At 40.4% G+C, this 15,479-nt stretch overlaps 1 protein-coding gene across 1 annotated transcript; it reads left to right on the top strand.

The window, feature by feature from the left end:
• The first annotated feature begins 10,528 nt into the window (after positions 1 to 10,528).
• On the top strand, positions 10,529 to 11,332 carry olig3 (oligodendrocyte transcription factor 3). Its single transcript, XM_020921551.1, has one exon. The coding sequence runs from the start codon at positions 10,529 to 10,531 to the stop codon at positions 11,330 to 11,332; it is 804 nt and encodes a 267-aa protein (XP_020777210.1).
• Positions 11,333 to 15,479: the final 4,147 nt, after the last annotated feature.

Below are 15,479 nucleotides of genomic sequence, written 5' to 3'. Positions count from 1 at the left end.
AGTACCATGTAAATTGGCCCACACAATGCATTATGGATAAGGCAGTTGAGATTATAGCTTGTTAATGTGTCCTCCCCTCTCCCCCCCTCCTCTTACATCCCCTCTGCTTAGGCTCAGGCACTGACATGGTCACCTCATGGTCGGCCGCGAGGGTCTTTTAGGTGCAGATGGAGCAGGAGAGGAGCGGGCGGCACAGATCTGGCAGGCTTCAACCACCAACTTTGTGAATGTGTATAATTCATTACTGTGCAGGGGACATAAATCAGCCCAGCCACATCATGGGAACTCAGCTCCCATTTGTAAAGCACAGAGATGTGTAGTTACAAGGGGAAAGGATTATGTGGAGGAGGGTACGCAGGAACACATAAAACTCAATTACAAATGACTGACAGCTTCATAGTTCTTTAGAATAAACTTTCCTTGTCAATGAATGTAATTGATCAACTTGTGGATAGCAGTTTTGCAGTCTGTCAAAATGCGCCCTCTTACCACTGGGTACTCAGGCCAAATCACACCAGAGTGGATCACTATGCAGTGATGCCCCGCATGAAAGAGAAATCAGGTGAAATAATATTTTTTTTAAAAGAAAGACAAGAAAGACACAACTGTGGAACTTCATTAACAATCTTTGCATTTGGCACACCTTCCTGGCTTATATAATTGTATAATCTTTCAGATAACAGACGGAGCATGTTTTAGGGATGATGGTTAAAACCCTGCTGTCCTAGTACTAGTTTTAGCCCAGTTTGTGTCCAAATGTAAACTGGTCCCATTCCAGTCCTGGTTTAGTCCTGGTCTAGTCCAAATTTGGTTCCAAATTTAGTCGCAATTTAAATATGGTGATTGATTTTTAAAGTGAAAACACCCTTAATTAGTGGCTATGTCTGACTGTGGCTGTGGGATGATGTTGCTTCAGACCATAAATGTGGAGTAAAATAATAACGGGCATAAGTTTAAAGCACTTGTGATGTATAGAAAAGAGTCATGGCTCATCATTATTTCCTGCCTGTAAATGTTGTGGTTTAGTTTCACAAAGCCTACGCCAAAAAGTTAAGTTAACCACGAAGTGTAGAAAAAATCAATCATTTTATGACCTAACTTAGACAATTACAAAGGTGGTGATATAGCTGATACTGAAATTCATCCCCCCAAAAAACTATTGCAATCTACATAAAATGCAGTGTGCAAAATGTGTATGATGTCCTTACTGTGTTGTGTGATCTGTTTTATAACCAGGGCCTGTGGACATATGTACCCTAAAGATGTCAACTGTGGTGCAAGCGGATTAGTCTCATTACTCTAAGATATTTCATTCAACTCATTTACATAGGAACTGGAAACTTTCAAGTTTTTTTTTTTTTTTTTTACATGTATAAGAAATGAAATGTTTTGTCTAACTCTAAATTCCTCCACTTTGTCCATATCTGCTCCCGTCATGTTAATTTGACTGAAGTGTACACACAGTCCCTATACAAAGATTAAATGCAAAAAGATCATAACAAAGTTATGGTTAGAATAAATACAGCATTTTAAGTTAGTGGTAACTATGCAATCCCTAACTTTTCCTTTTTACTTGGGAGGCCAGTTTTCAAAATGACATGACCCTGAAATTTTAATGATGGACTATAAATCTTTTCTGGTGTAGAAGCTGTCGCCTGCTTGTCTCCCTGGAGATCTAATTGCTTCATCTGAAATGTTCCACAGTATGGCATTAGTCTTACCTACATGACTTAAATTCAATGATATGAAAAAACATGCACAGTTACACTGCACAGGGTCACCTCTCCACAGATCTTACATATAACTTGGACAGGTGGTGTCACTTGCTTGTTTCAATGGAGAAAGATAAGTTTAATGCCATATTGTGGAACATTCTAGGTAAAGCAATTTCAGAAAAAACAAGCAGGGGACAAACTCTTCACTAGGACCACCTTTAAATGACATTTTATCTCTGCCTTATGAAAATGTATTTAAATCAAGATAAATACATTTTAAAGTCCTATTTTACATCACATCATCATCATACTATGTTAGTCAATGTTGTTACCTCATCAGAAAAATACAATGAGTTGTGTTTTATTTCATTAACACATGTTGAGTAATCATTTTTTATTAATCTGTCTGTATTTCCATAACTTAAAATGCTCTATTCCACCTTGTGATGTCACCTTGTCATGTAGCAGTAGTTTTTAAGTTACCAGCTCCTTTTTGCCTTTTGTTCAGTAGATACTGACAATTCTAGGGCTGAAATGATCCAGATAATTATATTATTTGTATGGTAAGTGTTTTTAGTTTGAGAGATGAAGTCAGCCTAAATATGTCGGGTTTGTGTGTTAAACGTGTGAATGAAACAAAACACAACTCCAGGTATGTTTTTTGATGAGGAAACAACATTATATACAGAAGAAAGCATAATGCAGGCCCATTAATTCAAGCTACTTTAACTTATTTAAGATATTTTTGGCAAGTCGCTTAACTCCATCCAAACACAGCAGCAGACGCGTAGGCCTATGTGCGCCATCCCGCCCTGACCCGCCTATTCTACCCTCACCAGCGTTCATCCACCGTCTCTTATGGAAGTGCTGTTAAGGCCAAATCAGGCTAATAATGTAGGTCTGGACAATGCTGCTCTATCCAGCTGACCACGACCCCTTACAAAGTACACTAAGCCCAGATGAGGCGCGCTGTGTTTTGGTGTGTGCCTTTGGCCAGACCCTCCAGGGCTCCAGTTTGTGGGTGGTGGCCTAGGCCTATTAGAACGGGTCAGCTCTCTCTCATGGACTGTTTTCACGGCTGTGGAGCGGATTAGGAGCAGCCAGAGAGAGGGAGACTAAGATTATGGAGAGCATGGAGAGAGGACGCAGAGGCGAGGAGAAAGACAGCGTTACAGCAAACACTTGGACATTTTGGAGAAGAGTGGGGAGTGGTCAGTGGAGTATGTGTACACTGAGAATAAACAGACAAATGAACGTATAGTCACATATAGTTTAAAGTACTACAGATGAAGGAGTGGAGTAAGATTAGGGAATTGAAATGATGAGGATAATGATCACCATGGGAGTCAGAGGAGATCCCCTTTACAGTACCATACATAAAGTATCAGAAAAACATAGTAACAAATTACTATTACACATTATCTGTTATAAAGTCTGAATCACATATTTTCTAATAGCCGGATCAATTCAGACAAGTGGTTCGATCACAGCAATTCAACTGTCAACAAAGTCTTTGGTCAACGTCTTGAAAAAGTAGCATTTGTTTGGTGAAATACAAATAGGTCATTCACACATGCTCTTATTTGTTCTATAAATGTTCATGATTAAATTAAACTTTCAATGTGGTGAAGGATGCTGATAAAGACATACTGCCATTGTGTCCTTGGGCAAAACAATTGTCTGACTTGCCTCTTTGAGCACACTGGCATATGATTAAATATTTCTATGAAATCCTTGTGTTGGTTTTATTTACAATGAACAGAAATGTTTAACTTATAACTAGAGTAAAAAGTTCGGGAGGTTAATGCTAAACACAACGCAATAACTATCAACATGCTGAACAGAGCGAGAGCTCCTTAAAGTGTCACTGAACCCATTGCATTCCCATAATGCATTGCTGCTTTGACAGACTGCACTGCTTTAACTGTAATACATAGCTGCATTTATGGACTTCATATATTGTCGTGTTTCTGAATCACCTTCCATAGAGATAATGACTCTGGGCAGAGCTGAACATTACAGCAGTCTGAACTATTGTTTTAACTGTGTCCATAAAAAAACAAACACACACATACAAAAGCAGCAGTCGCCAGTTGGTCTTAAAGAGGAAAATTTCTTCCACATTTCCTCAACATCGTAAAGCGTTCGCAGTTAAGTTTTTTTTTTTTTTTTATCCGTCTGCTCACAGATAAGGCGGCCGTTGTTTTGATTTGGGGAGACCATATGCTGCTATGTCAAACACCTGAATTTAAAGGACAACTGGATCCACATCCCCGGCTAATCGCCGCATCATTGGGAGCTTGTTTATCTAATGTGCCTGTTAATGTTATTTATTGGGAGTCTGCCCGCTCTCCGGCTCCTGCGTGCATGCTAAGGAGACAGACATAAGATATGCAAATGCTAGCATCGCCTCCAACTTTGCAGCAGTAAAACAGAACATTTGCATTTGATGTAGCACATAATAAACTGGTTATTAGCATTTTAAATACGTCAAACAAACTTGAAAAATGTGGCTTGTGTTGTTGTGCTTTTTATTATGGCTGCTTGTGGTCAAAAACACACATACACCATACAGGAAGTGCATAATTCTATACCCCAGGTTCATAAATACAGTACTCTATAGGAGCAGGAGATAAACTACATCTCTGTTTGATAAAGTTCTTTTGTCTGTTCTATTCTTGGGCCATAAACTTTCTGGTGGAGCGCTAAAATATGCAGGGAATTAATTTTATGGAGGATTTATCATCTATTCTCAGAAAGTATAAGGTCTGATTTGAGTTTGGACAGGCTCCAGCAATATACCATGGGAGTCTTATGTTTCACTTTTGATTTACTTACAGCAATTTAATGAACTTGATAATGGACTTATAGGTCAGTATTTGTAAACCAAAGTCTAATCCCTTTTATTTATGAACATTTAATCAATGGATGGTCTATACAGAGAGAAAACATTTAATAGTCTTAAATTACATATTAGTCTGTTCACTCAGAAGGAGCTTGGAGTAGAGTCACTGCTCCATCAAATCAAGAGGAGCCAAGTGGTGTGTCTATGGCATTTTTTGAGTCAGTTATATTTCTGTTTGTGATCAGCTACAGTAGTCTGACCGCAATCAACTCATTTTCTCTCCTAATAGAAGCCTGGCCATCTCAGACTTTTTATTGTTGACTTTCTATGCAGCTATAGATTGTCAAATATATGGGTCACCTTATTCCATGATATGTTTGTACATCAGCTGCTTTTTGGAGTATTCTAGATGTTGGCTGATTTTTTTTTCACTTAGTTTACCAATTCACTAAAGCTGAGGTGAGACTGGTTCTTTATCTTATTACGTAATCAATCATCTTCATAACGTTAATTAATACCTGTCTATAGACTTTTGTATGTTTGTTTGAAAAAGCAATGTATCATTTCAACTCACTTTGTATAGAGATGCAATGACAAGTCTTTCAAACTTGTTTTCTAAAATGTTTTCTGTATTTTAATTAGTTTATATATAATTCGTGCAGCTTTCTTCTATGTATTCTAATACTGATGTATTTGTTTCGTAGGGTGGGTTTACCATTTACTCAAAAATTAATGAAAGTATATGGTCCCAATAAAATAAACTAATAAATACATGAAACTGAATACATTTGGTTAGTTAACTTCTATACCAACCCCAAGCCAGCTTGGACTAACTAGTAATTTTATCATTTCTAAATAACTATTTCACCAGAAATGGAAAAGATTTTGTGGTATCACTTAATAATAACAACACCTGCATGAACAAATACTTGAAGGTGCATTGCGCAAGCACTATCTACTCATTTCCATGGAGATGTTATTGCTTTGCATGGAATGTTCCATGGTATGACATTAAACATATCCATCTAGAATTTATTCATTACAGGTGTTTCGTTGCTCAATAATTCCTTCTGTGAGTAGAGACGTTTCTCCACAGATATGAACTGTTATATAGCATAGTGCTGTAACTAGATTGTGGAACATAATAGACAAAGCAAAAAAACATTTCCATGGAGACAAGCAGGTGGCAGGCCCTCCACTAGAAATGTTACACAATGCACCTTTAATTAAGCCCTTTAATTAAGTAAAAAAACTTAATTAAAGAGTTAGGTTACAGTAAATAATATGTAGTTATAAGCCTGACTCATTCTTAATAAACTATTTGTTAATTATGAATTAGTCTTAAATCAGGCTTTATTAAGGCTATTAAAAGTGTAGTTACACCAAAGTGTAAATGATTTCTTCAAGTATTCCCTTTTCTTACAAGATTGTTTTAGAGAGTCCTCATTGTATCACTGTCACTCATAGAAACTAATACTCACTTATGCCACACGCAGACCACTGCCATAGCTACAATCCTTCTCCAGCTTTTACTTCTCTTTTTAAACATCTCATTCAACTCTGGACAATCGACCACCTCCCTGTTTCTCTCCTCTCAGCTCCTCGTCTCCTCTCCTGCTCATTCTACTGGCTGTGTCACTTTGTGTCCGCTTGGGCCCAGAGCAATGGGTGCACATGACCAGAAAATAAGGCAGGGGTCCCCATACAAGGCGCTGTTTGTGGGTTAGGAGAGATTAAACATGTGTGGTGTAAGACATGAGTGAGGGGGTAAACGGGACCCATGTCTGGATGTAGGTTACCACTCAACAGCTGGAGTGTCAATGCAGTTACAAGTGACATATGCTCTTTCCTTTTGTCACTTTTACAGGGAGTCTGATACAAAATGCATTTTATTGCTGCAGTGTTCTTCAGTAAATTACAAGGGAATAAGTGAAAAACTATTGAAGTTACCAACAATAACTAAAGCAATTGTTCAATACAGTGCACAAAACAGAGAAAAGCTTATTATAAATTTACTCTAGAAATGGCACAAAATTATGAAAAAAGTGATCCATAGGTCTCCTGGAAAGTTGCATACTCACTGCTGAAGGTCATGGCTAATGTTCTTCATTTGGATCTATCCACAAGTCTAGAACAAAGATATGGAGAGGGCTGCTCACTGCTTCTAACAGGTTGATCCAGTGCATTCCAATGGGGCAAATGTAGTGCCTAAACAGCCACTACATCTCAGATGTCAGAAGCTAAGCAGAGTTGGGCCTGGTTAGTACTTAGATGAGAGACCACCAGGAAAATCACATGCCACGCACTCCTACACCAACAATCAATGTTGGTGTAGGAGAGAAGCTGATGGCACAGATTGGCAGCCTCACTTCCATCAGTCTGCCCCAGGGCAACTGTGGCTACAATAGTATCTTATCACCACTAGGTATGGAGTGAATGAATAATGCACCAAACTGTAAAGTTTGAGCCTCTGGAAAAGTGCTATATAAGACTTTTTCATAGGACATTTTTTTTACAAGCTTTCCCAAAGAGGTTCATTTGGTCTCAGCACTTTCAACTCTGCACTGCTTTTATTTTCATTAGATCAGTGTTTGTTTGCTCTCACAGAGATAAAGCAAAATAAATAAGTTAACAGCACAGTTCAGAACACATCCTGTGATGACCACAGGAAACAAGCAGTCGACCATTGTCAAGGTGAGACAACAAACAAACACTGGACTTATAAAGAGTTTAAGTTTCTTCAAGCTTTGTCAGAAAAGTCATCAGGAGAGATCGAAGTTCTACAGAAAGATTCCATAAATAACAGTGGGATACTAGCTAAGAAATTTATTTTAAAAATTGTCTAATCTCCTCACCACCATGCTTCATGTACTGTACTTTCTAAAGTTGTGATTGTATTAAAACATTTCTACCAAATGAAACAAGACATGAAGGTTTGTTTTATAGAATTTTCAAAACATTAGTTTCACTTGTTTTTGCCTAATTAAAGCCTGTGTCTTCCTGAGAACAAAACAGACTCACAGATATTAATGAGTCTGGCCATATTCATGCTCCTTAGCGCTGTAGTGTTTGATCATTCTTTTAATTAAAGGCTGCCCATAATTTGAAGGTTTGTTTACTTTGTGCTACACAGAGGAGAAAGACACAAATCTTATTGATATCCACTTTTAGGCAGAATTAGTCCAAGAAGAATCAGCCAAAAAAGTCTTCTTTCAAAAGTTATTCAAAGTGTTTTACCTACAAACTAATGGTGAAGATGAGGCTTTAATGTGGTTCCACTTTTCCGTAATCCATCTGCCATTCAAATGCTACGGCTTCAGGCTCTGACTTCAAAAGTGAAAGTAAAACTAATTTTGTTATGAAGCTGAATGGCTGTTCCTTGGAAAATGTTTTTCTTCCAATTGGGCAGGTCATGTCTGGGGTCACTGTATCAGTCTGGAGTGACCTTGGCCTTAGCCACGGCTGCCCCTGTACTTTTACATCTCTCCTCCTACCTCTCCTGTGCACAGAGCCCCCGGGGCGGCTCTCAGGGCAGCTCTCAGGGCAGCTCTCAGGGCCCTCGCTGTACACTGGGGCACCCCTCACTTCTTCTGTCCTGCCCTGGGCTCATTAGGCCTGGCCCACCCACCACAGGGACTGCCCCCACCCACTGCTGTGGGTCTGATATTAAGGAGCACATCTCTGTTAAAGCTGTGACTCTGCAGACTGACCGCTGCCGCCTGAGAAACTGTAAGTGCACTTCTGTAGGAGAGCTTATACTCCAGGGGAACATGGGAGGGATCTGCACTCCCTGCACACAGGGACTGGAAGACATTTAAAAGGATTTGATTAAATAGGAAATTTAATAATCCAAATGTATAAATAGGTTGGCAACAACAAATAGGCTAACAATATCAGCATGCAGTTTATCTTACAATTTTTTTTTACTGTGAATACAAAAAAACAACAGCTGGCGGCTAGCAGCAAACACATGTCAAGAAGGTTAAAAAAAAAAAAAATAAAATAATAATAATAATAATAATATATATATATATATATATATATATATATATATATATATATATATATATATATATATATATATATATATATATATATTTATTCATTTATTTTTTGAGAAAAAAAAATCTACAAAAATAATAATAAAAATAATGGCTTCGTTTAAAAAAACATTTCAGTTTAAAGGCTGTTTATAGCTTATTGAACTAATGATGTGAATAGTATGACACAAAATTTGAATTAAAACTAGTGTATTTTAATTTTACAAAACAATATGTATGCAAGATTTGCTACTACAATTCAGTTTACAGTCTTATGTGATTTGTGTGTTTTTAGTGTCACTATTTTTGAATGAAATTTCTATATAACTGAATATTCTAGCAATCGTCATATACCTGCCTTCACAGACACATGTTGGTCCTATAGGCCCCCTCAGTGTCCTCTCCAGTTTATCGGAGCAGTTTGGCGGGATTAGGGACACTTTCTCTGTGGTGTATGGGGAAGCCCCCTCCACACAAAGAAACACTCGGGGACAGGATTAGCAGGCTTACAGCGGATTCACATATGTCCCGTTCAAGCAATTGGTATTCAAAGCTTTACACTTTCTAATGCCACCAAGAGAGAGCAAAGGCACTGGCCGCACCTTTATGAGCTGGTCTCTTTTGCTGGACCAACAATAAGGAACGTGAATGCAGTTTTTTTAATGCTTTGACCAAGGGGATCTCATTGGTGGAGAATAATCTGTGACAGTTTTTATGTGGGTGGGAGGCAGGAGCGGGTGCAGATGGAGAACGGCAGGGGGATGTGGAGTTGGTGGTGGTCAGAGTTTGTCCACATGTTTTTGTTAAGGCCTTCTCTGGCTCTCCATCAGCACACAACAGATCTGGAGTGGACCCTTCAGAGTGGAGAGAGCACAGAGTGGAACAATGCTAAAAGTCTTAACGTCTAGTGTTTTAAGTCTCATGTAGCCTACTTGACCAGTTATTGTCTACATCTGTCACTAACAAAGTTTTTGTTTTGTTAAGTACAGTTTGCAAATATTGAAGTGAAAACTCAGGGGCAAGTTAATAAAACTAATACATAAAATTATAGCACTTTTTTTTTTTCAAAAATTAAACAGAGTGGACTCTTTGTTATCTGTCGTAAAATAGGTAATCAATGATGACTAATAAAAACAAATGTATTATTATTATTATTATTATTATTATTATATGCCTATTAATTATATATATTTTTTTATTACTATTCTTTCAGCAGTACCTCCTCTGGTGCGTGCCTTTACGCAGCAGAGCTTCCCGCGTTCCACTGCTCTCCAACAGAGAATCAGCTCAACGCTGGAGGCATAAAAATAAGTAATAATACATTTGAGGAAATTATTCTGCTTAGCATCCATTTTCCTTATTATAAAGATGAATGGTATACTCTGCATAAAATGGGTTATTTTTACAGGTCGTCCAAAGCAAATCACGATGCTTTCTGTAAAATGCCATCAAAAACAGTTTAAACCAAAAGAAGTAAACAGAATGAAATACAACTGACCGTTCATGAGACCACAGAGAAATAGTTTGGGTAATACAGAATCACATTGCACACAATGTAGCCTATGATACGGGAGAAGTATAAATCTATAAACTACATCAAGATATATATTTACGTTAAGAAGAAAAAAGAAAAGAGAAAGCAGAGCGCGGGGAACAGAGGAGCGGCATTGCGCCCCCGACCGCGCACTGATAATGGCAGTGAATGGGACAGTCCCAGCTCACCGCCCCTTCCCCGTCAACCCTTCAACCCGCGGCCGAATAGGAAAGCTCTGAGCCTTGCGCGCGTATAAATAGCCTGTGAACGAGCCTCACAGCACAGACACACAGTGACACAGTGGACGGTATAACAGCTGACGCCGCGCACTCCGCAGAGACAGAGGAGAGAGAGTAAAGGAGAGAGAGAGGACCTGGGCCCAGGCGCACATAAAATGAATTCCGATTCGAGCGCGAGCAGCAGAGCATCTTCCCCGGACATGGATGACATGTTCTTGCGCGAGCACCATCATCTCCCGCACCACCACGTGGCTTCCTCCGTGTCCTCCACTTCAAACACCGAGCGTCACAAGATGACCCCCGAGCACCTGCGGTCCGGCGACAGCAAAGGCAGCAGTAAGTACAAGCTGAAGAAGCAGGTCACTGAGGAAGAGATGTACCAACTTCGCCTTAAGATCAACGGCCGAGAGCGCAAACGCATGCATGACCTGAACCTCGCCATGGATGGGCTACGCGAGGTGATGCCCTATGCGCACGGGCCCTCGGTGCGGAAGCTGTCAAAGATCGCTACACTTCTCCTCGCGCGGAACTACATCCTGATGCTCACGAGCTCCCTGGATGAAATGAAGCGGCTAGTTGGAGAGATCTACGGCGGGCAACACTCCGCGTTCCACTGCGGGACAGTCGCCGGGGCTCACTCTGGAGGACACTCGGGAGGGCCAGTGGCTGCAGCAGTAGCAGCAGCAGCGGCAGCGGCACATCAGGTTCATCCGTTGCTCTCCACCTCTGCCTCCGGGTCGCTGCCTGGCTCTCTCCCCGGACTGGCCTCTATGAGACCCCCGCACTCTCTGATGAAGGGCTCGCCCCCTGCTCCACCCGCGCTGCCACTGGGCTCGGGCTTCCAGCACTGGGCAGGACTGCCGTGTCCCTGCGCCATCTGCCAGCCTCCTCCGCACATCCCCATCTCATCCAGCGGCCTCACGAGGCTCACTGCCGACAGCAAGGACACCATGAAATAACGCACTAACAGACAGAGACTGTGTCAAACACTGTATAAAGTTTATATAGAAAATGTACATAGGTTGTACAGATTATAGGGAGTGTCTGGGCATCGCTGCATGCTGTGTGTGTTTTCTTGATTTGACTAAAAGAAAAACTTTATTTTTCCTTGTAACAAGGACGTATAATTTTGCCAGAGGTAAAAGGTTGACCTGGTCTTGAGTGTCTTGTGTTATGCAGTGGCACCGGAATCTGCTGCATGGACGTTTATTTTATCCTCATTTTGTGAAATCGAAGAGTGCTGTGCCTTGTACAAGGACTGACTGTTGTGCGTCATGTGATTTTGTGCGTCCCTCATGCGCGCTCCTTCTTTTCTGCATGGTGTATACAGCAATGACCCCAGCATGGCTGTTTTGCTGAACAGAATTTGTTATGCCAGAGACCAGTGTCTTTATTTTTGTACATTGTTGATTAATGATGATATTTATTATTGCCAGCTCCTGGAGAATATTTCAATAAAATGCAGATTATGATCATATCTTTGGAAGTTTCTCTCTTTTCTGCAGCATCAATTGTCACAATGTCCTGGCCCTATACATTTAGCGAACTAAACAAAAATATATACAACTGACAACTAACATATTTTAAAAATGATTTTTCTCTGCATGCGCACAAAGTCTGACATTTTCCAATAGGCCTAAATTATGTTCACTCAAAATAAATGGCCTTCTACTGGTATTGAGCCACATCAAACATATACTTTATTATTATTATTATTATTATTATTATCATCATCATTTGCCTAAAAAAAAGGTATGACTGAGATAAATAATATTACTAATAAATACACTTTTAGAGAACATGTTTTATATTTGCTTTGCAACTATAAGGCCATCCCCACATTTGTTAATGATAAAGGCTAGTGAAATTTAGAACGCGCACTTTCTTTTACATATTTGAGTGTAGGCCTGTTGGCCTTCAGTAGGCCTATAGTCCCATACCCGCAGCTCTCAGAGGCAGCCACCTCATCCACAATATTTTACAGAAACATTTTCACACAGAGAACACACTATTTGGTAAAAGGCGAATGATGAAGCGCAAAGGGACTCACGTTACGCCGCTAATGGAGCCCAGCTGAACACGTCCCTGCGCACCCGAGCGGTTTGTTGCGCGCCGTGTCCCTTGGGTGCTCGCTTTTCTCATCTCCGCGCAGACAGAATGTATGTTTGTGGAGATTACAAGTTAATTGTTCACGGGGGACCAGCTGAGGGAAAGACATCAGAGACTGAAGCGCACGGGATTACAGGTTCCTAAACTATACTAGATATATTCAGACCACCGCCGCGGCCTCGGCCAATGTGTAAATGAGCACGGATTAAAACAGAGCGAGGCCTTTTGTAACTTATTGGGAGCTCGGTGTGTGTTTGTGTCTGAGTCGGGGCAGCGCTGAAAGACTTCGCACTTTTCTTTTTGTCTTTAGGAATGAGCACAGAGCGCGCGCACTGCCAGATGGGATGTAAATAGCTGGGAAGCTGCAATGGCCTTTTAAGCGCATAACACTGACGCGGATGTTGTCAAGGGAAGCTGGCAGTTTGTGAGTTAATAGTCATGAGCCCGGGTAATTACTTAAGGTTTATTATGCCCGGCTTTCAAAGGAAATGGACTCTTCAATGGGCGCAGAAATACTTCTTAATTCTGGCTAATTAGGAGCCGAGTTAAGCAAAGACAACTGCTGCTGCCACAGAGCGGTGGTACAGGCTGACAGACCCACACGCTCAAACACTGATGTTAATAATATGCAGGACAAATGGGAGCAAATGTAAATGAGGAGATTTCAGGGCCTGACTACAAACGGGACAGTGTAAAATAAATGTCTCTCCACAAGCAACGGCTTGTTTGGCCAGGTGCCATAACTCTGTTTGCTTCATGCAAAGTTAAACTGGACTTATTATGGACATGGTTATATTTGTTTCAAATCATACAATAAATGCAGATTTTTCAAAATATTGCAGATTACATCCAACCACTCAATGTAATAACACATGACATGTATTTTACAGGGCAGGTTTATTTCCTTCCAGTTTCTCTGTTGCAAGGCCCGAAGCAGCTGCGGCCCATTGCATTAACCCTGAATGAACGGCCAGATGACCATAGCCTCCACATAAATCCTGTGTACTTTGCTTTTACAACAGTGATGACTGAGTGGACTTGTAGATGTCACAGGGTCTTTTCAGGGGGCTTGATAAAGTGCAGCTTCATCCACAGAGCGCACACCTGTTACTATAGGAGTCAGTGAGCTCTAACACTTTAGAGAGGGACAGCCTTTGTCTGGACACTTCTTTTGGATCTTGGACACATGCTAACAAGGGCCTATACAAGACACTGCCCTATGAATTACAACTCAATTTATAATCATTTAAAAACAGTATGAGGTGCAATGCTTAGCACCTATGGGCAAGATATGACCAAACAAAAGTTAAAGGTCAAACCATTACCTAGGGTGCTTTTTTAAAAAATGTAAAAAACAAAACAAACACCTGAAGATTATTTGAAAATATAGTTACATGTTTTATACATTAGAGTATTTCTAATTTGGTTCATTCAATATGGAATTTTATAAACATTTTCGGTCGTTCAACATGTGCTAAATAGACCAGAATTAATCAGAGAAAGAATGTATGGAACAGTAACAGAGTGATGAAGCATTTTTGATTTTTTTCTATTGGAAGAGGTTGAGCTGGTGTGTTTTCTTGCTTCTAGACCTGTGCCTGAGGCTCACTATTGAAAATAAATGTCCCCATGATCAGGGTCAGTGGCCTGAAGCACAAGTCTCTGTGTAGAACAAAAGCAGTTGAGTGGATAACTTATGGACCATGTGTGACAGCTGATTAGAAGCGCCGCCCGTCCTCTGTCTAGATGTAGTTAGTGAAGCAGGTGCATGGTCCATTCTCTCTCTTCTACCCCACACTGCCCTAAGGGAAGTCCCCAGGGACCCCTCCCACCCCTGCCCCATAACCCACTGCTCCCTCAGCTGATTCTGCACATAATGTTTAACCCATACTGCCAAAACAGAAAGCATATTTCCATCATAAGAGCTGCTCTGCCATCGCCATTAGCGACAGGCCTCATTTGCATGTTAATTGTGCAGTGAGGAGGTGCTGTTGACACTTCTCTTTGTCCATCAGGGCGGCGGCGACCAAGCAGGAGGAGAGCGACATACGAGAGCGGTCTTTTAAATCAGGCCGGACGTGTCATCTGCTGCTGGAGTCTGCCACTGATTATGAGGTGTGGATACACTGTATGATACAGGGCTGAGCCTATGCTAAAGACAGGAGTCAAATAAGGGCACCGATGGACAGAGGTGACATTTTAAATAAATACTTCTCAACATAAATGAAACCAATCCAGATGTTGGCCAGTGCATATTGATGTTGTGCTGTTGAACAAGATACTTCACCCACCTGGCCAACAGTTCACTCACTTTGCCATGAATGGATGGTGTGAATGACAGGTGGTCCAGAGCACTTTTTAAGGAAAGGGAAAAGCTGACACGGTGGACTTGATAGCTCAAATATAGAAGTTTAAGTTTAGTGTAATAAAAAGTGAAATAAGATTGATACCTTTTGAGAGAAATATGTTCAGTATTAGTACCAGTAAAATGTTTTAAATTTTGCAAACCAAACCAAACACAATTCTACAGACAGTCCTTATGACATGCTTAAATTTTAAAAATGCATGTATTCTAAAAAGTTCTATTTCACAGACACGAGGTCTAGGAACAAACTTTAAACAAAAATCAATTGTGGCTGGAACTTATCACCACTTAAAACCAACAGATGCTGCAGGCGGAATTTGTCACTGTCATTTTAAAATATATGAAAAGCAGCAGACAATGGATTTTTCACCACCTAGCAACACATTGTCTGTAATGAATGGCCTGGACCACATCTGTAACACATTAGTAAACGCTTAATACAGCTATCTATCACACCTTATGGATACTTTCACAAACATTTGCACCATAATTCATCCAAAAGTTTCACCTCAACCATTTACTCCACACTGATGTCACACAATTGGACTTGATATTTGCAAATCTTTTTTATAGCAAAAAACATAACACAAATTAGGCATGCTGCATTCAAACTCTGCAGAATAAATAGACTG

Source organism: Boleophthalmus pectinirostris, unplaced genomic scaffold (assembly GCF_026225935.1).
Source record: "Boleophthalmus pectinirostris isolate CB_2022bp ecotype Guang Dong unplaced genomic scaffold, ASM2622593v1 HiC_scaffold_5, whole genome shotgun sequence".
Taxonomy (NCBI): domain Eukaryota; kingdom Metazoa; phylum Chordata; class Actinopteri; order Gobiiformes; family Gobiidae; genus Boleophthalmus; species Boleophthalmus pectinirostris.
Note: the sequence above shows the minus strand (reverse complement) of the source record. Positions and strands in the feature narration are given on the sequence as shown.

Bases quoted from the DNA above. Each gene is read 5' to 3' on its own strand.
- olig3 (XM_020921551.1), top strand. From the start codon at position 10,529: ATGAATTCCGATTCGAGCGCGAGCAGCAGAGCATCTTCCCCGGACATG.